Below are 22,097 nucleotides of genomic sequence, written 5' to 3'. Positions count from 1 at the left end.
TGTGATTGGACGGCCAGTGTGGGTTCGTATGTTTTTCGTCGGCTACAATCCTTACATGCATATTTGCATTTTAAATTATTCATTCTTTACCAAATCAATAATTAAACCTCCAGATCGCGAGGCGCTAACTCACGCCCCGTCTGTTTCACACTATCTTACCATTTGAACAGCAGCAATTTATTACGCAATTGTGTTTCAAAACTTGATACTGGACTTTATTTCAGGCTTTATATGATCTGTTTTTAAATACCAATGAATAATCTGCCGTTGTGTAATTACACAAAAGTCCCAGCTATGTTGGCCGGGGGCTGAAGTGTTTATATATACGGTCTGTGGTTGAGACGCGCGGGTGAAACGGTGTCCTGCCGCTTTAAGCTGCGCGTCTCTCTCGGCAGGCGCGGCCCCCTCGTCACGTGACCGCTGTCTTGTGACTGACCACATAACAGGGCAGCGTTTCCCCGAGTTTGTTGAGTTTTAGTTCGAGACTACAGTAAAACGTCCCGCTTAAGAACGAGACGCGTCGGTTTATGGTCGCTATGGCGCTTCTTTAGGTGATTTACTCGTGAACAGCCGTGCGGGTGCTCGAGCGTGTGGTTCTGAGGGCGGTGTTTGTAGTGGTGTCGGGGACAAAGTTGGCGCATGGCGGGCGGTGAAGTTCTGGTCCACTCCGTCCAGCTGTCTTAGTTTTGGCGCCCCGTCCGTCTGACGACGCACCGCACGAACCGAGAGGTAACCGGGGCCGAAAGAGGGTCGGTGGTCACTCGGTAAGCGTGTTCTGCATTCGTACCCGTAAAGAGGACGAGTCCCGTTGGGTATGGATAACAAACCTCTCCTGCGAGACCGACCCCCCGCCTACAACACCGTGCCGGGGGCGTTTGATTACGGCCAGCAGGGCAGTTACGGCGCTATTGCCCCGCACGCGCCACCACCTGGGGGCTTCCAGCCGCCGCCGCCGCCGCCCTACCAGTACCCAGAGGCACACGGTGAGTCCACCACTATTAAATATGGTCATTTATACAAAGTACATTTAGACGTAGTTGTAATATTTCTCTCGTCCTGTTGATCCACTTCGGTTGTTGTGTGGCGTCACAAAAAAAGTTTCATTTCTTCAGTGTCTTTTGGCCCTTTTAGGAAGTGTTCTCCCCACACGGACGTCTCTCTGCTGCTGTACTCATATATATATATATATATATATATATATATATATATATATATATATATATATATAAATAAAATTATATATTGGCATAAACTGCAGCGAATCTTTTTACGTTCTTCCTGTATAATTTTTCATCTAGACGGTTTCTTTCAAGACCTGAGCTGTTTGTAAGAACTGGTCTCTACTTTCACTTTCCAGTGCGTGTGGTTATGTTTGGGTAGTTTCCAGATATTTCAGTTATTTAGTATTTACAATAATGAAATACATGTTTATCAGGCTACATAATCTTGGGTTGTGTTCATTTCAGGTCGTCAGAATACTTCCACAAACACCATTACTTGTAGAAAAGGGCATTAGTTTCCCTCCCTCAAAGAGGAAATGTGTTCGCAAAACTTGTAAACTTATTTAGTTTTTCAGATTTTTAAACGGCGGTAATGTTTCCCCAAACGAGCTTTGGCCACATTTGTTTGTTCAAGTCTGAGGAAGAGATTTAGTTGTAAGGACTAAGCCCCGCCCCCTCCTGTAACCCACAGGCTTCCCGCCCCCTTCGGCCCAGGCTGCCCCCATAGGCCAGCAGCCACACTGTGCCAACACCTACACCATCATCCAGCCCTCTGTGGTGGTCGTGGGAGGATGCCCGGCCTGCAGGTGAGCAAACAGCGCTCACAACACTTACTGTCGGGAAATGTAGAAGTGGTGCTGTTTGCCCGACTAGAGAGTTGCGGGATGTTTATACCCATGTTTGGGTGTTATAAGAATCTAATCTAACCTGAATCCCCTGTCTCGTAACATTATGTATCATTATGTAACGTGTATCAGGAAATATTCTATTAGAGCAAGTGTGTTCATGTGATTTTATTATTAATTTCGCAGACATAATAAATGTATGTATATACTATAATATGAATTAAATGCAAATTTGAATACGTTCAACCGATATCACGTATCTGAATCGGGTGGATAGCAGCACAAATGCTGGATCAGGTATCGGGGTTAAATGTTTTTAATGAAACTGATCCGATATCGTCATACATCCAGCCTGAAAATAGCATACCAGTGTGTTGTGGCAGTATAGCGCGGGTCACATGATAACGGCCAGGTAAGTTTGAGTAGAGTGATAATTAGACAGGTTAATTAGAGCACAGTTTATGCACAGCCGCCAAGTTTAACTGTAGTGTTTCTTTCACATTAACGATTAAAACTCGATTAAAACTATCATGTTCAATTGGAAATATCCATGCACTTGGTACTGTATGATTTATAATTTTTTGCTAAATCAGTATTGAGTCAGTACAGGTTATCTGTACTGGTGACATTGCATCTTAGGACTGTTCACCGCCACTGATCCGTGACCAACCTTGATTAATAAATGAATCCGTACTAAATAAAAGTTTCCAATTTGGCCATGATGTAAAGAAATTCAGGGTTAGAGACAAGAGAAAGTCGAGCTGATACCAGCGAGGAAGATTAATGGAACAAGTAAAGCATTCTCCTTTTTTAAATTCATGAAGTTGCCTTTAGTACTAAACCACATGATGAAGTGGAAAAGCTGCTGACTTACATCAGCCTGCTGAGTTTTAAGACAGGCCGGAAATTTTGAATAAGATGCTGAAGAATATGCAAAATTCAATTAACGCCACCCAGAGATGTTTCTCAGAAGGAAGAACCATCTTCTAATTATCAGTTTCTGTTTCTGTTGGTTTTAAACCAGCTCTACAGTGGTTCTTAATAAAAAAAGTGGAAGAAGAAAAGAATCGATTCCTATATTGGGTGATGTCCGATGATTTTTTTTATCGGATCAGTTAAGAATTAGTATAGTTCATTCCCTATTTTCAGTTCCTCCTTATCTGGTGCTGGGGGGTTGTCAAAAATAAGAATTATGGATATGCTATAGCAGCATGGATACATGCAGATAAAAAACCTGTCAGGGTGGTTGTGAGCGATTTGCACGTGATTGGGTTTGGTGCAATCGGAGAGACCTAACAAACATTCTGAGCATTTCTCTGACCTATTGCAGAAGCTTTGGTGTGACCGGTCACATGACAGTGACTGCCACTTCTGCAAACACGGCATTACACAGCATCAAAGTACTCAATACATCTTTGTTTCCGTTTCACCTCAACAGCAAATGATCTTTGTGGAGCTGGCCTTTTAAACAACCTCACTAAATCTTGCTGAGACTTAATTGGTTGAAGTATATTATACAGACACAGATATTGTACATATTGTTTTCTTGTGGAATGTGATTTTGTGGCACAACCTTTAGAAAATCATTATGTTGTTTGCTTGCATCTGCTGTAGTCAAAGGGTCAAAAAATAACAACAGCTATTATTATTGCTGCTGCTGTTATTGTAGTATGCAAAGTCATCATAAAAAGCTCTGACCCTAGACATTAACTTAGACATATGGTATTTGTATGAATGTTTTAATTCCTCTTTGTTCATGTGAATAGGAACATGTGTGTGTCACACCAGGCTTTTTGCATAGATTGGTCAAATTATGGCAAGGGAAGCTCGTGATGTTTGAACTCTGGTCCAAATCTGATCAGCAAGTCTGAATAACTTTTAACTTCATTGAACATGCCATTGTTAAATATGCAAAGAACCATGAAATTATTAAAATATGAAATAACATGGTTGTAAGTAAAACTCTGTATGAAAGAACGAATGAGTAAAGTGATGAATTTGTGGCAGGTGATAGCTGTATAGTTTGGCTTTCCTCCTGATCTGTGCTTTAGGTATACTTACTGTCAGCATTACTGTAACACGCCTCAGAAAACACTGTTGCTGTGATGTTTGTGTGCCTTTTCAGCTGCTAAGAACAAAACGTGCAACAGTGATCACGTCTGTGTGGAAGGATTAAGGCAGAGGCCACGATTCCAGTGAAAGGAGTGGTCCCAGTGTCTTCACACACCTGTTTAACAACATTGTTAGTTCTGCACTACAGAGGTTACAATAGTGTTGTCAAAAAAATCGATATACCGATACGTATCGATACTGAACATTCTGAAACGGTACAATACTCTCTTAAGTATCGATTCTTTTTACATAAAATGCGCTTTCGTTTGAGCCACCCAAGCTTCCGTAATGCACAGGACAGTTTGTAATGCTAAAATGGCAGCTAAAGCAAACGCAGTGCTGTTGGATTCAACGCAGATACAGATAGAAAACCGAAGGACATGAACAAGACAGTTTGCAAGCGGTGCTTTTGGAACATTTCATCGAAGGGCGCTAAACCCTGGTTGAGTGACCATAGCGCTCGACTCCGCCCACCTCGCGCGAACCTCCACCAACGGTGGAGGCGTTTATACTTTCTGCTTTGCAGTGTTGTCCGAAACTATATGTGGTAGTATAAAAGAAACACCCCTCAACAACAGGGGAATTAACACTTACCTGACGAATTTTAATGCTGCTTTGTGTTTCAGTGCGTTTCAGGTTCGAAAAGTGTTGGAATTTAGGCTAAAGTACTTGAAAATGTTGAAATTGTAACTACTTCGTTTCACAACAAATATCTGTCTGACTGAACAGTTCTCCTGTATTACGTTAACAAATACGAGCCTCTTGTAATTCCAGGATGAAACATGAGAGAATGTGAAGACGTTAAAATGGGGCGTTTTGAAAATAAACAACCATTAAATAATGTGATTAAAAGCGCAATATTTCTAATAATTTCGAATATATGTATAAATATTTAACTTAGTTAAGTTTAACGTGCTGGGAAATATTGGTACAAGTGCCTTAATTCCACCTTATAAAGGTGTATGAACCCTGCAAACATGACTTTGTTCATTGCGCTGAGGTGCGGTGCGCGCAAAGTTAAAAAATTCGAGAGGTGCATGACCTCTCGTGCGCCGTGCTTCAGCGCGATGAAAAAAGTAATCTTTGCAGGGTTCATACACCTTGTGGAATTCAAACACTTGTATGTCACTTTCAAGGTCCATTTCAATATTTCCCAGCACGAGCAAAGACACTTGTCAGACGTTCAAAAGACGTCCACTGAAAAGCCAGAATGAAAGTTTTTGCGACGTCTTTTTTAAACGTCTTTTGAATGTCTATTACTGCCGTTCAGTTGCAGTTTTTGCACGTCCACTGACATCCAATAAAGGTCCTAGTCAGACGTTCAGATAGAAAACTCGTCATAGACGTCCATGTTAAGTTAAGGTTAAGGTCCCAGTCACACTGTCAGATTTTGAACGTCCACCAGACCAGACATGCAAAAATGGCTCTGGACTGACCGATGTGATACAGACATGATTTTAACGTCTTTCTGACATCGCATGTTTGTTGGGATAAGTTAAATATTTATACATATACTCGAAATTATTAGCTTTTTTATCACATTATTTAATGGTTGTTTATTTTCAAAATAGGGATGCAAATGATTAATCGACTTTCGATTAATTGTCGATTAGGACGTTACTCGATCAAAATGTATTAATCACGATTAATCGTTAGAGAGCGCTCCTGTAGTAGCTTGAACAGAGTGTAAGAACGAGAGGTGAACACGTGTCGCGAAAGACCAGAGTGGAAAACAAAATGAAGCGGGCGAAAAGACGTGCGGTGTGGGACCATTTTGAAGCGGGTTCGGGAAACAAGGCAGAAACTGCGTAATCCAGAAAATCCCGAGGAGGGAAACTTTATTTTCCACGCAACTCAAACAACAGCACTGTTCTCTTCCCCTCCCCTGGCGCGCGCAGGCGCCGCTCTCCCAGTGTCACTAGGGAACTCGCTGCGAGGAGTAGTAGTCGCTACAATTTCAACATTGTTAATTTAGGCTAAGAAGTCAAATGTTCTCTGTGTAATGCGGTATTGAAGTACAACAGTTCCACTAGCTCACTCAATTATCATTTGAACACCATGCATGCAGCTGTCCTGCATATCACCAGTGCACCTGGTCAACCTAAAATCACAGCTACACTGGGAAGGCGAGCGTTTTCGAAGCTCGCTATGAAAAATGAAGAGTGAGCTAAAACAAAGCTAGCTACCACTACTGCTGTAGCCCTTACAACAGATTGTTGGACGACTCTAACAACATAAAGTTACATTACCGTGACGTGCCACTACACTGACGAGAACTGGCAGCTAAAATCTGCAGTGCTGATTACGACGAACATGTCGGACAGACACACCGCTGACAGTTTAACTGACAAGCTCAATGATGTTGTGGAAACTTGGGCACTCTCCGGTCGCATTACAGCATGTGTTCACGACAACGCTAGAAACATTGTCCAAGCATAGGCTCAATAATATTCTGTTTGGCTCTCTATTTAATTTCTTCTTTAAATTTTTTTTTTTACATTTTTTAAAATGTCTAATGTTTCAAATGCAAGAACGGAGCCAGTCCTTAATTTATTCCTTTTTTAAATGAAAGAATGTATTTTGTTATACCATAAAAATTCCTAATGCATAATTACTTGAGCAATATATCATATAATACAATATAATTATCATAATATAATATATACTTTTTGACCAAAGTGTTTTAACTACACTGCTAAAAAAAAATAAAGGGAACACTTAAACAACACAATGTAACTCCAAGTCATCCACACTCCGTGTTCAGATAGGAAACAACAATGATTGTGAATCAATTTCAACTGCTCTTGTGCAAATGGAACAGACAACGGGTAGAAATGAGAGATTTTCAACTGATTTCAAAGATTTTTATTAATTGAGATCTAGGATGTGTTATTTTAGTGTTCCCTTAATTTTTTTGAGCAGTATATTTAGCTAATATTTTTAAAAGCCCTATTGAAACACTGAAATTCAGGTGGAAAACGCCGCTTATCGATTAATCGAAAGTCGATCGACAAGATCAATCAACTAACGATTAATGAATTAATCGATAATTTGCATCCCTATTTCAAAACGTCTTCACGTTTTCTCATGTTTCGTCCTGGAACTAAAAGAGGCTAGAATTTGTTAACGTAATACAAGAGAACTGTTCAGTCAAACAGCTATTTGTTGTGAAATGAAGTTGCATTTTCAAACACAAAGCAACGTTCATTTGTTTGTTTATAAAAAAATAAAAAGGCTTTAAAACTGAAATTAGCACAGTATCTGACTTTGGTATCGAATTTCAATATTTTTTTAAGTATCGTATCGAAGTTGTAATTCTTAGTATCGTGACAAGCCTAGGTTACAATGATTTAATAAAATGAAAGTAATGGTAATAAAGTGTATGGATTGAATATGCAGTGTAATTAGTCACATTTAGTAGGATTGATCTTTTTAGGAAGTATTTTTACTTGAATCTAGCTGGAGTGTCTGTGGTGATTTCTTTCACTGATGTGTCGTGTTCGTGTCTCTGTGCTGCAGGGTGGGGGTTCTGGAGGATGACTTCACCTGCCTGGGGATCATGTGTGCCATTCTCTTCTTCCCCTTGGGCATCCTGTTCTGCCTGGCGCTGAGACAGAGGAGGTGTCCCAACTGCGGTGCTACATTCGGCTAGAGGGAACAAGCAGCGGCCTGCCTTTAGGGCCCAGTGGCCATCTTTTTTTTTTCTTTTTTTTTTTTTTTTTTTTTCTTTCCCTTTTTTAAATCCATGATCTACTCTACACATGTCTCATTAAAATATAAACTTGCACTTATATACTATGATCATCATCCAAATTACTGTAGTGAACAGCCATATGGTTCCTTTCCCTCCACCCAAGACATTAGTGGATGGCATTCTGATTTTTGTACATTTAAATGCCTTGAAAGACTCTAATTTCTTTGGCATGCAATCCTGTGCCCTCTCATCCAATCACCTGTGCCTTTAAGATGGCTGTGAACTTTAGGCTGCAACAGCATGGAGACCATAAATGGACTTGGTGGCGATGACACACAAATTTGAGACGCACACCCTTTGAACTTCTCACGATGACTCGGCCTGTGTAAAATTGTGTCTTTTGAGTGTTGTAAGGCCATGATTCTCATTGTCACGTCTGGCCTGTTGCTTCTTTTGATGGGGATTTCCTTTCTCTGTTTGTAAGAGACGAGGATCTAAGCTGCTTCGCTTGCGTAGGAATGTCGATCAGTGTCACCGACCTCACTGGCCCCTGTTCGCAGGGCTAAGTGTGTTCTCCACATTTAGGTCATATCCTGCTTCTAGAAGACCAAACCACTTCCTCTCCATTCAAGCTGGACAGCTTTAGAGCACTTGCCATTACCTTCACACCAAGCTTTTGGATCCTGTTATTTAACAGACACTGTGGTGTTTGTAAGCATGAGATAATTACGTCGAACGTAAAACGCGTCTTGTCTGTTGAGGAAATAGCATGGGAACAGCCTCTACTCTACAGCAGGTGCCACGATTCTCGTTAGCGCTGCACTGGTAGTGATCGGCGCTCAATGGTCAGTAGTTCTGAGGTCAACTCAAGCCTGAAATAATCTCCTTGGTGAGCATAGCAGACCAGAATATCTGTTGATGTGACGTGATGGACATGTGCTCTGTTATGGGGGTTTTGCCTTTCCTCTCCTAATGAAAGACAATCAGTATACAGTGGATGTCCCTGTGTGTGCCAGTGTTTTTCATGCACTGCAGAACGCCATGTCTTTACCACCATGATGGAATTAAATATAGGTGTATTTGATCTGCTTCAGAACACTATGCACGCTGTTAAGATCATTCAAATTTTTTTATATGAAAAATAATGTAAAATAAAATTCTATGAATGCTAAATTTCTCTCCTTTTTAATATACAAACTTGCAGATTGTTGATATCAAACCAGGTTCTGCCGAACATGTTTTTTTTGACGAGACCCTCGTTTGATGAGTTACCCAGAACAAATTTGATTGTGGCCTTTGCTTTAGTCTGAGCAGCAACACATTTCCAAACATTAACAGCAGCCAAACACTTGACCTTTAGACTTGGCACAATATCACAATGCGCTTTAACTGCAGCCATGTATGCACTGGGCTATTATTGACACATGTCAAAATAGATTTAAGAATGACAAATCTAGTAATAAAAGATTTATTTTTATACAGCAATGATGCACAGGGCATGGGAGAAAATACGGTGCAAGAAAGGTCTGAGTTGGAACGGTAAATGAACAACTCCCTTGAAGCGTCAGGTTCAGTTACTGTCTGCGTTAGTGATTCTCAGACGTGATTTACTCTTAAGAGCTGCATACACTCACAGAAAAAGAGAAGCCATTTTCATTGACAATAATAAGGCAAATGTCTTCTGATTAGAAAAAAAAAAAGACTGGTGATAAATACAATTTATATATGCTGCTACTGTATGACATCGACAAAGCCTTGTCGTCTAAACACTCGTATCAGGCATTTGGAACAAGACCAAATCTTTAATCCTAGTGTACCATGAGAAGTTTTAAATTTTAAATATTGTATTTACTCCTGCATAATTACAACTGCGACATGACTCAGTCTCTTCACCAAATTCAGTGCTTCAGTGCTCTATTCAACAGTTCTATGGCAACGGGAACTTCAGTGTTAAACAACCAGTCCAATTCAACACGTGGTATGTATAGTGTGACACTTCATCTTCAAAAGCAAACATCTGGGTCCAAGCTAGGAGTTCAGGCCTGGGATAAAACATGCGCGCACACACACACACACACACACACAGCCATTTGCTCTTGGTAGAGGGCAGTTTCCTAGCACAAATCTTGCTCTTCCGGACCTGGGGTGATCTCCCTTGCTGCAGCACTATCAAAGTTCCCCTGACCTTGAAAGATATGCAAGTCATTCACTCATACAAAAAAAACAACACATGTATATTGGCTTTTATTAGGTATGAAATGTGGGGGTTGCCATGATGTAATGATTATGAACGTTGAGTGAAATGCTGGTTTAAACAAACATGGCGTGTCTCATGGAGGTTCTTGCGTGTCCACCAAGGCCTGTTGCTGAGCTCCCGTGTGATGCTGGGGTTTGCTGATGAGAGGGGTGCTGCGTCTTCCTACGGTGGGTTTAGATGCGACTTTCACAATGGAGGCGCTGGGCGTGTTGAAAGATGGTGGAGATGGCCGTGTGTCTAAAGCCAGCAGTGGTGTTCATCAGATGATGGGGGCCGATCTGTCGTTGGTGACCGTGGGCCGCAACTTCACTGTAGCAAAAGGGTTCCCTCCCCTGAGGAAGAGACACTCGTCATTACTGACATCTGGGTCAGGTGGGCGCAAGCTCTTCTGAGCTGTGAGACTGAATGGTAATCAACATATTGCATAACAGTGAGAAAATTGTTTATGCACTGGTTAACATATATTCTGCATTTGAATTTGAAATCATCACTATTTCCTTCTGTTGACACTGCAATTTGCATAAGACTCCACCTCATAAAAAGATGGCAGATTTGTTAAAATTCATGAGCTCCGTACTCACCCAAGAAAAGGAGGTTTGGCAGTTCCGTTTGGCTGAGAACCCTTTGAGGAACACAGGACAAACATCATCTCAGCATGCCCTTTGTAGAGGTAGAGATACTTATGCAAGCACTCACTGCACTCGTTGACATAAAAGTCCAAAACGTGTTGTCAGATTCTCTGGAGGAGTTCAACTCGGTCAAACACAGTTTAGCTATTTCTCTGCTTCTGCAACTCTGCAGACCAGAGCAATAATCTAACGAGTTGAATAAGATGTGTTTGTGCAAGAGATATTACCAAACTGTCTGACTTTGGTCAGGGAGGCACCTCTTACCACACTGAAAGTCCCCTAATGTGTTCACTAAACGAGTGTTACTTTGGAAGTAAAAAATAAAAATGAAAAAAACCCCAAACAATAACAAAACATTTCTGTCTGTAGCACGAAACATCACCCCATAGGCACACTGCAATCTGGCCCTCCCTGAAGGACTAGTCAATTTTAACCTCAAATCCACTTGCAGTACAGCACCTATTTAGATTTATTTATGTCCGTTATATGAACTGAAAAGAGGATACCCTGTCCTAAGGTGTGACAGTGAGGTGCAACAGTATATTTTTTCTTATTTCACCTTTTCTTAATGTACTACTTTATCAGCATTCCCACACAGAAATGCCTCATTTATGCAGTGCAAGAACATTAAGACACTGCGTTTGTAATAGAAATCTAGTGAAATTGAGTAAAAACAAGATTGGGGTAAAAAAAATAAATAAATTGGGAGTCTTCAATATGTGGTGCATTGGCAAAACATCGCCACTAGATGGCAGCTACCGTCTACTCACGTCAGTCCTCAGCACAAACCAGCCCACCACATTTGAATAGCACCCCCATTCAGCTGTGTCACTTGGTCTGCAATCTAATCAGGGAGTCCCTGGCGTGCATGGCACTGTGTAAGACATCGTCTGTTTGGCGGCTGGAGGCCATGTGTGCCTGGTGTGCTCTTGACCACTGTTACAAAGTCAGGTGTCTGGTGACTGCAGCAAGCCACTAAAAAGAATGATCTTTCCAAGAACCCAGGGAGAGCCTTTCTGCCTGAAGCTGAGGAAGAGAGCTTATCTCAGTGGGCGTGTGCGCCAGCCGTGTCCATGCCCCCCGCAACGCGGCGTCCTCTCCAGTGCCGGACAGCCCTTGCTTGTCCTGATTTGTGCTCGATTTGCCCCTCCGTTCCCTGTCTTCCGTTCTCTTAACCTCCTCTCACCTCAGTAGAAAACCAGGTGAGGAACACCTTCTCTGCTCTGCTCCTGACATCATCTGAGGAAACGTGCCGTGTGGAGAAAGGCGGCCTGTTGACGCCGTTATGACAATGAAAGTCTTGAAGCATCGTCTCTGTCCTTGCATCACTGTTCCAGGGCTATTCACAGCACAGAGCCCAGCCCTGCTTGAGTAATCACATGGCACGAGGCCCTGTTTAGCCACTCGAGTGAGCCAGGCCTCAGCAGAGAGGACAGGTGTTGGACGACGGGCCTCCGCACCTATGGAGCTACTCTTATTTTGATTGTGAAAAACGCGTGTTCGTATGCAGTAATGCAATATAAAACCTAATTACACGCACAGCAAGCAGTGTGATTGTGCTATTCTAGCCTTTCGTTTCAAGCAGCCAGGTGAGTTAGCTGCACGAGCAGGAGGAGGAGGGCTCTCTGCTGAATGACCCCTGTCCAGTGCAGGGGGGTGGGGGGCGGTTTCAGGTTGAGCTCAGTGTGGAATTCCATCGGTGAGCTTGAGCCATGGGCCGGAAGTACGGCTAGCTGCCTGAGGCTCTGGGGCTCACCGGAGGATTGGGTGGGCAATGAATATTTCACTGGCTTCAGAGAGGAGTGTCCCCTTTCACAACCTGGGCCGTCAGACCCTGCCACGGGGCCCGCACGCTAACGCTGCTCAGTTGCTCCCTGTTTCCGTGTGCTGCTCACAGCCTCGCCTGACAGAAACTAAGACTGCGCAAATATCACAGAGCTCACTGTGCCCGCTAACTTAACGGGGAGAGAAGAGGTAAGGGTATACGTCACACCACACCTCCAGAATTAACCGGAGAACAATACAGTGGCCTTAGCATGTACAGTGCAGTGCAGTGAATCATTCAGTACAACGATTCATTCAGTACGATTCATTCAGTACAGTAAATCTATGATACATGACGATATCATTTATAGGGGATCTTGGCTATTGACAACAGTGGCATTTGTCTGCGTAAACAAAATTATTTAAATAGAGCCTCGATACCACCGTAGACAAGAATATGCGCCCAAGTTTTGTTAAAGATTTGCATGCATGTAAAGGCCAGGGCTAGGTTTAAACGTGTTCTGTTCATCCTTGTGAAACATCGAGGCTAACTACAGCATTTCTATAAAAGTACAACAAAAGTTGTTAATAAACTTTTTAAATTCTTTCTAGGTGTCAGCATTAACTCTTGTGTCTAGCAGTATCCCAGTTCAACCTATTTCACTGGACGGAATACATTCTGGAAGTAGACGGCAAAGCACTTGTGTTAGTTGCTCAGAATAAGAATGTCTGCTACATGGCACAAATGGAAATGTTAGCTTGAAAAGTTGCCAATTAAGGCAGATATCCGGGTATAGCAGCTCCCCAGGTGTCTCCCGGTCAAGGAGTTGGTGTTTCATTAGCTCCTGTTGTTAATGCCACGCCCCTGTGGTTAATGCCACGCCCCTGTGGTTAATGCCACGCCCCTGCGGTTAATGCCACGCCCCTGTGGTTAATGCCATGCCCCTGTGGTTAATGCCACGCCCCTGTGCGTGTACAGGGGAGGAAGCGTCGTACTTCTGGCAGCCATGTTTCACATAGGCCTGATTCCGTGATCCACTTGGCCATGAGGAATGTAATCATACCCGCACACTGGCGTGCCCGGCACCTTTGTGCCAGTACGCTCCCATAACAAGGGAGCAGAAATAAGGGAACAAAGTCACGGGGTTTGCGCTGTGTGCGTTGGGCTGACAGCTTTGTGATTTGTGGGTATGTGCGTGCCTATTCCGAGAACCCTATGATCAGAGCCATTCGGTTTCTCATAGAACTCCATAGGCTCTTAATCTAAACCTAGCCTTCTGTATTCAGAATATTACATATGATGCAATCTAAACGGATTAAAGAGGGACATCTTCAGTCAGATCAATACCAAATGAGTTCAGCATGAGCTGGATGAGGGCTGCTGAAATAGGGCTCGAGGTCTGCTGACCTTGTTTCCAGAGGGAGGAGTGTATGTGTACGTCAGGGACTTGGTGGAGTTCCTTCTGACGGAGGAGTCTCTGTAGTCGGGTGGAGGGAGCACCATCGTGTTCTCCTCGGCGTCCTGCTGCACGAGGTTGGCCACACTCTTACTCCGCGCTGGAAGGCTCCCGACGACACTGCGACACCAGGACACACGTCACAACACACGCCACCTCTTCTCAAACACCCCAGTGGTTTTGCCTGTTAACAGCGAGCAATCTGTACAGCCCTACGTTGAACGATTTGACGTTTGTTAGTATCAGGTGCCCACCGATAATTAAAAGCACTAACCATATGTTCTTTCATACATGTGAAGTACCAATAACTGCATATTTAGAATCATATGTGTAACCTAGAATATCTCATTCGATCCACATATGCTAATGGATTAATATCAGTTTAGTCACTCTTCCCACACACAAGTGCAGCTGAGTTTGTTTTAAAGGAATCATTCCACAGCCTAACAACACATCAATCCCACCACTTCATCAAGTAACAGAGCCGACTAATGCAACAAATGTTTAATGAACTATTTTCATTTTGAGGTAGCTGGTATGTGAGAGTTGGGTTACGCTGAAATGCATTTCTTCAGTCTAACGTGTCTTCTATGCCACCGTATTTAGGATTCAGGAGTGGAGGTTCTACAGCCCTCTTGGACAATGGCGACGTAAAGGTCTTCAAACGCAGCGCGATGAAAATAGAACATGCCCTCGGCTTCAGTTTCCTTGCCTTTACAGGAGAACTGATCGATATCAACAGTAATCAGGAGGACAAGGGAGAAGTGTGCGTGGACGCGGCCGTGTGTTTGTGTGCAGGGAGAGTCTGATTACCTGTTATTTATTACAGGTTCTACATACGGACAACAATAGGAGGACGGAAACCAGCCCCTCCTGTCAAAAGAAAAACACACATTTGCATACAGTATACAGTTACATACACTGGAGAAAGGATAGTAATGCATTTTGAGATATTAGACCTGAACAGTTCTTGTTGAAAAAACTGAAAAAAGTGGATTTTTCATGGTTTTTCCTCATGGTTTTTATACATCTCCTCATGGAGATGTATATCAAATAGAACAAAAAGACCCTGAGCATATTCTGTCAGTATTCTGCAATTAAATACCATTTTTGAAAAAGAGACAGAAGGTTTAAGTGCCATTCAGAACATCCTGAACTGGAGAATGCCTTCCTGAAAACTGCACCCACTTTCAAAGAAACACATAAAGCGTACGACGTGCACCGTCACTCCCTGAAGGAGAAGGTGGTGTGACATGGGCCGTCACTCAGGCGGTGGAACAGGGACCGTGGCTGCTGTGGGAGCTGGTTCTGTGATGCCGTGGCTGGGACAGATGTTTGCCACCTGTAGGACCTGCGTACAGTTGACCTGCAGTACATTTTTGTCTTAAAAGGTGTTCGGCTTAAAACCAAAGATAAGATGTTCTGATGAGAAGAGAGACTGTCACTATCAGATATTCAGTAGCCAATACCGTCACCATGTCACAGTGGCATCTGGAAAGACAGCTAATTGTCTCACAACACCGAAGGAATGTAGCCAACAGTAAGTTTCACTCAAGAACTTTACTTAATATTAGGCTGGATTCATGACTCTCACACAGGTGGTGTCCAACTAACCTCTGGACTACACACGGCACTGCTGTAAATCTCACTGGCATCTCCGTACACCGAACATTTTTAGCCAGAAATAATGGGCTTATTTCCTGGAGTTACATTTTCAGAATGAGAAGGTTAATGTTTGTCTATCTGAGTATGGACGCCAGACAGCCATTTGCTTCATATCTACAGGTCCTGCAGATGCCCTTGGGCTAAAAGAGAAAGCTTTTTCCCTCCTCTGTAAAACGGAGTGGGCCCTCTACAAGTTTGCCCTTGTATCATTCTCTCTCCACACTTAAGCCAAGGGACTATCTACCCTTAAAAAGGAATATGCAGTATTCATAATGTTGCATCAGGAAGAGACTTCCTTGAAATAAATGCAGTCTCCTGCAGTCACCTGAATGTATTATATGATTTGCTGATAAAATTTATCCATACGGTTTCTCTCTTAAATGCTGAAATGAAACCGCATGTTCCTACTGTTAGTTTAAGTTTCTATCTTTTCATGAATAATCTTCAACTAGCCAGATCACTGGCACGGATACTGCACTGCTACCTGACAAAGCAAAAGAGCACTTGGCATTATTTAGGAACAGAAACTGATTAGATTAAGAACATCTTATTAAAACACAGCCAGCTTGCACCATCTGGTAAGATTTTGTTCTGCAGCTGTCCAACTGAAAGCCGCCATAATTATTTGGGGACATGGTTGAGATAGGTGATCTTTTCCCACACAACAGTGTCCGTGGGCCTCCAGCTGTGCTCTCCTTGCTTCCATTTCTCCTGCGTTACGACTCGCCAGACTCACGTGTGCCACATCTCTAGCTAGCTGCCACCATTTGAGCTACACGGGCTCTTTAAGGTCCAGAAACGTGACTCATTTGACAAAGATGAAATTGGCGTTCTTCGCCACAGATGGTTCGCAGAAAGTCGTGGAGGATTCTGTACACAGACTTTCTCCACCGAGACGATTAGTTCAGTTGCTGGGCCAGATGCACAAGAAGCCCTCAGCAGGTGCAACACAACATTGTGCTGGTTGAGATATTTGGTGCCCTCGTGGATATGCAAACAACTACACATGCATCTGACTCTTGTAAAGCATCAAAAACTAGAGGACCATAGACTTTAAACTCGAATAGATGGCTAAAATGTTGCTAGCTGGCAAAATGCTGATAAACATGTTTTTTTCTTCATTAGTAAAATGACAGCAATATTGTTTACTAAATACCCAACAAAATAATTAAAACAAACCATTTAATCAATGCCAATTCATAATGGAAAATGTCAGTTCAGTAAATATGTAATAATATGCATTCACCAACAATTTTACTAAAAGTGCCTACGCTGTATTTACCCTCATGTCCTCTTCAGTAGTTTCTCCCATAACAGCTACTGTCCACACATGTGTAATTACAGACAGCAATGTGACTTACTGTTTGGTCTTCTCCAGCTCTCCGTAAAGCCAGCCGTCCTTCTCATCAGGGATGAGCAGCGTGATGATGTCACCCTCTTCAAAGCTCAGTAGGTTGTCTTTGCTGCCAGATTTGTGAGGGAAAATAGTCTTCACCCGGGGCCTTCGGCCCACGTTGTTCAGCCCCGTAGCCATAGAGACAGACCTGGCCAATCCACTGTCTTCACTGTTATGATCTGTTATTTATGTGTGGACAAGAGACACAGTTAAATGTGTTGATCCCTCTGGTAAGCAATAGCTTCCTATTTCCGTGTACTATGAAATCAAGGAGTAAAGCATTACAGATTAATGTAAGCATTACACTTAGTGAAATATACCACAGGATTATGTCGAATCTTTATGTGTAGAAGAAATCGGTGTAGTATAACTTGGCATACTGAACCTACCCAACACGTCCTCTTGCTTGGGTGTGTCTGGTGTAAACATGTTAACTAGTGGACTGATTTGAGCCTTCAGAGGGGGTGCAGGGGGTGGAATCATGGCATCTGAGTTGTTCTGTGAAAGAATCACACAAATGGTGGCGATCAGTAGCTTGGTTTGAAGATCGAACAAGGCACAAATGAATTCAGCTGTGCCAATGCTGCCGCTGTTTTTAATATAACCATATCCTGTGAGGAGTTGAATCTAGAATTAGAAATTCTAATTTTAACACTGCATGGCACTATGTAATTACCTCAGAGATACACAGAGACTACAACTAGGTTTTGTGTATTTGTATTTGTGTTCTTGTCTGGCGGTCAGTGTTAGGGTGTGTGAGGGCCCGCCCACCCTGCTGTGGTGTCTCATGGCTGGAGAGGCCTGTGGGGTGATGGACACCGGGGTGTTCATGCCTTCTATCATTGACATCACACTATCGGGAACATTATTGATGTCTGTGCATTTGTCGTGCCAGCTGGCCAGCTTCTCCGTCAGGATGTCCTTGGCCTTTAGATGTCCACAAACGACAGAGGTTAGAGTAAGAACACAGTATTAGAGCTGTCAGGTAACAAACTATGGTGGCAGTCAGATTTACAGATTTAGTCACAAAATCTGAGCTAATGTTATTTTTTTTTCCTCACTTCCCAGTCATAGTTATGTTTTATACACATAAACCTTTTCACAAAAAGTTCACGTTTCCATTATAACTCACGAAACAACACTTGACCTTGACCTCATCTCATAAATGCAAACGTGTCAGGGAAGAGGTTCGGCTGTGGCCTTACATGTGAGTCTGTGAAACGTAAAGCGCACACACACGTGGAGGTGTTAGAATTAATGACCTTGTCATGGAAGGTTGCCATCTGGTAGGAGAAGGTGCAGTGCTTGTCCACCAGGAAACAGAACCTCCTCTTCTCCTCCAGCAGGGCCTCTCTGCAGCCGTCTGCTATGAACTTCTGCATGTCCACCTGCCGATGTGTGAGGGTCTCTAGACACTGTTGCGAGGTGAAAGATGACAGACGTGCACACTTGTTTACCATTCACCAACGCATCTCTACAGTTTTAACTCACATCAAACCAAAGAAGAGCCCAAATAGTGCACATAAGGCCTGAATATTGTCCACTGTAAAAGACTGTTGGGCGCTCAGGTATTTTTTGATATGGTCATTCGACATGACAGACCCTTGCGGTGAAAATGACCAGTCAATTGAACTTCTGTTATCTGTGAAGTCAGGAAGGTTGGCAGTGGAAACAGGCGTAATCACAAAAACCCAGGGATCCCCTCGCTGATGATAAAGAACAATAATGAGGATTCCTGGAAAGGTTTAAACGCCTTAAACGCCTCTGTGCTCCTTGATCAGATGTAATGTATGTGAAAAATGTATGTGATCAGTAATTAACCACACTGATAACAAGATGATTCTGTTTTCAGGTCCACTGTCAGCACTGGGATGATAATCTTTCACATCTTGATGGACTTTTAATCTTTTAGAGCCCACACCATTATGAATGAATTACAATCCAGACGAACTGCTAACAAGGGTGTGACATGTCATATTGTACTTTGTATGGAGCGATACAGGCCGGCAACAGAGCCCTACGTTTTGTTTATTTTTGTTTTGTCCATTTCTTCAGGGTTTGTCATTTGGGAGCAGCACTTCCTCCTGAAACCAAACCAGCTTTAAAAGGGCAACACGTTTGGAGGAGACCACCTTGAAGTGCCTTGTTATCTGTTCTTTATTTTTTTGCTGTAATAAAAATGAGGCAAATAGTGATACCTCGCAACTTCTTAGTGGTTCCAGCAATAATCGTTAAGCGTGAATGCCATGCAAGTGAGATATGGTACAGAATTTTTAGAAGCTAAATGAAGACATAAATGACATGGCTTTGTAAGCCAAAAGCATTTCTTGAAACATGCATTATTCACAAAACCACCTATAGCGTGCGTAAGCCAGAGGATGACATGGAGTATAAGCATCACTTTGGGACCGATTATGTGTACAGTCATAGTTCACATAGTGATCAACTCAGTGATCTCACGAAAAAAAAAAAAACAAACACAAAAAAAAAAAAAACAACAGCAACAAATAAGAGCCAGACACACCTATCCTCCATCGATGGTTGTCATGGCAAAAAGAAAAAGGTTTGGCCAGCCTGGGCATCATAACTGTTGCTATGATTTTAAGTCTCTCGCTCCTTCCATTTACATTTACATTTACGGCATTTGGCAGATGCCCTTATCCAGAGCGATTTACATTTTTAACTCATTTTTATACAAGTGAGCCATTGTAGGGTTAGGTGCCTTGCTCAGGGGCACCTCAGTCATGGCCTCAGGTCTGGGAATCGAACCCACGACCCGCCGGTCACAAGACCAGTTCTCTAACTGGCAGGCCATGACAGGCCTTCCTCATCTATTTAATTCGCTCCCATCTTTGTAGACCAATGAAACATGGCCAGGCAACTTGATGTCCTCGACTCATCTAGCAGGGACAATTAAACGGCTCCAGTCTTTAGCTTAACATCTCACATTATCCAGAGCACAGGGCAACGACTCTCTGTGATCTTCTAGGGCCTCTTGTTAATGTTTTTATACCAAAGATGATATCCAGCTTTACATGACGATGTACAGCACACACCCTTCAGGTGAGATAGAGGCTTACTTCCTATTTCTTTTTTTTTTACAGAGACCTTTGATCAACTCTTGGGTGGGTGCAACGGCACTTCATTTGATTGTTTTTGGGTCTCAGGTACGGTATATTTAATGCTAAATGCAGCCAAGCTTGGTGGAACAGGAAGGAGCCGGGCGGTAGCGTAGACGACGGCAGACCCCAAAGGCTTTACTGGGAAAAGCCTCCAGCGCAGATATGGCCTCCCTTTCATCTGCTTCCTGCGCCGAGTGCCAGCACACTCCAGCCTGGCTGTGCTCATAAGACCCTCATCCCTGTTCAAACACAGCACCTCACCATCCAGAAAGGCCCTCCAACACAGGGGGGGCTCTCTCAGAGCGGCGGGGCAATTACCTGAGCACAAGCCAGGCAAGCTGCAGCTCTCTGTCTGTCTGTCTGTCTCTCTCGCACACACACACACACACACACACACACACACACACACACACACACACACACACACACACACACACACACACACACACACACACACACACACACTATTAGGCAGACAACAGTCTGGGCAGCTGTGATAACACGTAGCCTGTACTCCCCATAACATCACAGGAACAGCACCATACCAACCCGATGCTCTGAGTTAAAGAGGTAGCGCGATTTTTACAGGCAGTAAGCGTTTGTAGTTTCTGCTTCCCCAGAGGCCTGTTCATAGCGGGGACAGGGACATATGAGACACAGACTCCGTGTTTGAAGGATAGACAAACATGGACAGGAAAGGCCTACACAAAGAGCTCCACGTTTATCACACCAGACCTGTGATCAACACTGCAGCCTGTTGCTATGGACACCTACATTTCATGCAGCAAGAGAGGAAGGAGATCAGATAAACACAAATGAGATTTTACACCACTCTAGTCTGAGAACAAAACTGTGACCATATGACAGCGCAAATATGGGCGTAGGTAAATCAATCAGTAAATCGGGGGGGTGTGTTACATGTAACAGAGACAGAGACCAGTCAGTAAAAGAGTTAAACAGGTGTACATCAAAATCAGGCAGAGACAGCATGGCTGAGATACATGGAGAAGGACTTCCCTCCCTCTAGAGCTTACTGTGTCTGTTTAGTGAGTCCGTTATGAGAAACGTGAAAATGTCATGCCTGAGGCAGGCTGAGCAACTCAAAGAATAAACCCTTTATCCCCAACCAGCACCTGACAGGAATAATAATGATAGAGTTGTATGAATGATGCAAATGGGATAGACTGAAATATGACAACTAGGGATGGCAATTTTTCTGTACTGATCCGGTTCAGAAATCTTGCACCCGATATCAATACTGATCTGACACTTTTTCAATAAAAACCACCTTGGTGAAGCTATGGTTCAGTTATTTTGGGGAGTTTTTGGTGTGAGATGCATTACATATGGTATATTTTCAATTATTATGCAAGGATATGACAGGCAAATATAAATAAAATTCCATTGTCATTATCACCTACTTGATTCTCAGCTGTACTGTACTCAACCTCAGTGCACGAGTGTGCGCACACACACACACACACACACACACACACACACACACCCACCCGAAATTCATATAACTGAATGCAAGATCCACTTCATATTGACATTATTATAATACTTCTTGTGAATTTTAGCAGTAGTTTGCTCATATGCCTGTTCGACGTCCCACACACACCAGTATGTGAACACAGTCTACCTGGTCCACCTGTACTACCAGTCTCTCTCCACTCCGCCTACACTTCCACCCAGTGGACACCTTTCCTGATAACAATACCAACACCACTGTTCTAACTGAGAAACATCTCTGGGCAGCGTTAGCTGAATGTCAGCGTCATGTTCAAAATTTCCAGTCTGTCTTAAAACTCAGCAAACTCAGCAGTTTTTGCGTTTTTTCATACGGTTTTAATACACTAAAGGCGACTTCATGAACGTAAACAAGGGCTGAACGTGTTGGATTGTTCTTTCTCGCATCCTCTTCCACTCTGTTTCCGTCACGTTTCTGCTGCTCTTAATCCAATGGCTAAACTCCAAAGAATGACGTTTTTTAATTGTAGATCAGTGGTGGCGAAGAGTGCTCTGTCATTTAAATGTCCTCACTAGAAGGCAGATAACCTGTTCCCTCACACTGAGTTAGAAAACAAGTCATCACATGTTGGCATCACATCACAAGGCAGGAATATTTTCATTTGATCATAATAGTTTCAATCGT

General features: G+C 43.0%; 2 protein-coding genes across 2 annotated transcripts in view; one reads left to right on the top strand and one right to left on the bottom strand.

Moving 5' to 3' along the window:
• The first annotated feature begins 397 nt into the window (after nucleotides 1–397).
• Nucleotides 398–8,825, top strand: bri3 (brain protein I3). Its single transcript, XM_076996830.1, has 3 exons — nucleotides 398–983; nucleotides 1,693–1,807; nucleotides 7,478–8,825. Exons 1-3 carry the CDS (start codon nucleotides 815–817, stop codon nucleotides 7,608–7,610), a joined length of 417 nt encoding a protein of 138 aa, XP_076852945.1. The 5' UTR covers nucleotides 398–814; the 3' UTR covers nucleotides 7,611–8,825.
• Nucleotides 8,826–9,104: 279 nt separating this feature from the next.
• baiap2l1b (BAR/IMD domain containing adaptor protein 2 like 1b) overlaps nucleotides 9,105–22,097 on the bottom strand; it is a 34,248-nt gene continuing 21,255 nt past the window's right edge. Inside the window, exons 7-14 of the mRNA XM_076996829.1 lie at nucleotides 18,083–18,235; nucleotides 17,592–17,747; nucleotides 17,210–17,318; nucleotides 16,786–16,999; nucleotides 14,573–14,632; nucleotides 13,711–13,879; nucleotides 10,491–10,531; nucleotides 9,105–10,241 (exon numbers count right to left, since the gene is read on the bottom strand). Of these exons, the coding sequence (XP_076852944.1) occupies nucleotides 10,169–10,241; nucleotides 10,491–10,531; nucleotides 13,711–13,879; nucleotides 14,573–14,632; nucleotides 16,786–16,999; nucleotides 17,210–17,318; nucleotides 17,592–17,747; nucleotides 18,083–18,235 (975 nt within the window). The 3' untranslated portion in view covers nucleotides 9,105–10,168. The remainder of the gene's footprint in view (nucleotides 10,242–10,490; nucleotides 10,532–13,710; nucleotides 13,880–14,572; nucleotides 14,633–16,785; nucleotides 17,000–17,209; nucleotides 17,319–17,591; nucleotides 17,748–18,082; nucleotides 18,236–22,097) is intronic.

The sequence above is a fragment of the Brachyhypopomus gauderio genome, chromosome 2 (assembly GCF_052324685.1).
Source record: "Brachyhypopomus gauderio isolate BG-103 chromosome 2, BGAUD_0.2, whole genome shotgun sequence".
In the NCBI taxonomy this organism is placed as follows: Eukaryota; Metazoa; Chordata; class Actinopteri; order Gymnotiformes; family Hypopomidae; genus Brachyhypopomus; species Brachyhypopomus gauderio.
Note: the sequence above shows the minus strand (reverse complement) of the source record. Positions and strands in the feature narration are given on the sequence as shown.

Excerpts from the sequence above, each read along its gene's own strand:
- bri3 (XM_076996830.1), top strand. The coding sequence starts at position 815 with ATGGATAACAAACCTCTCCTGCGAGACCGACCCCCCGCCTACAACACC. Across the intron at positions 984-1,692 it reads CCAGTACCCAGAGGCACACG|GCTTCCCGCCCCCTTCGGCC; the intron begins GTGAGTCCACCA and ends TGTAACCCACAG. Across the intron at positions 1,808-7,477 it reads GGAGGATGCCCGGCCTGCAG|GGTGGGGGTTCTGGAGGATG; the intron begins GTGAGCAAACAG and ends TCTGTGCTGCAG.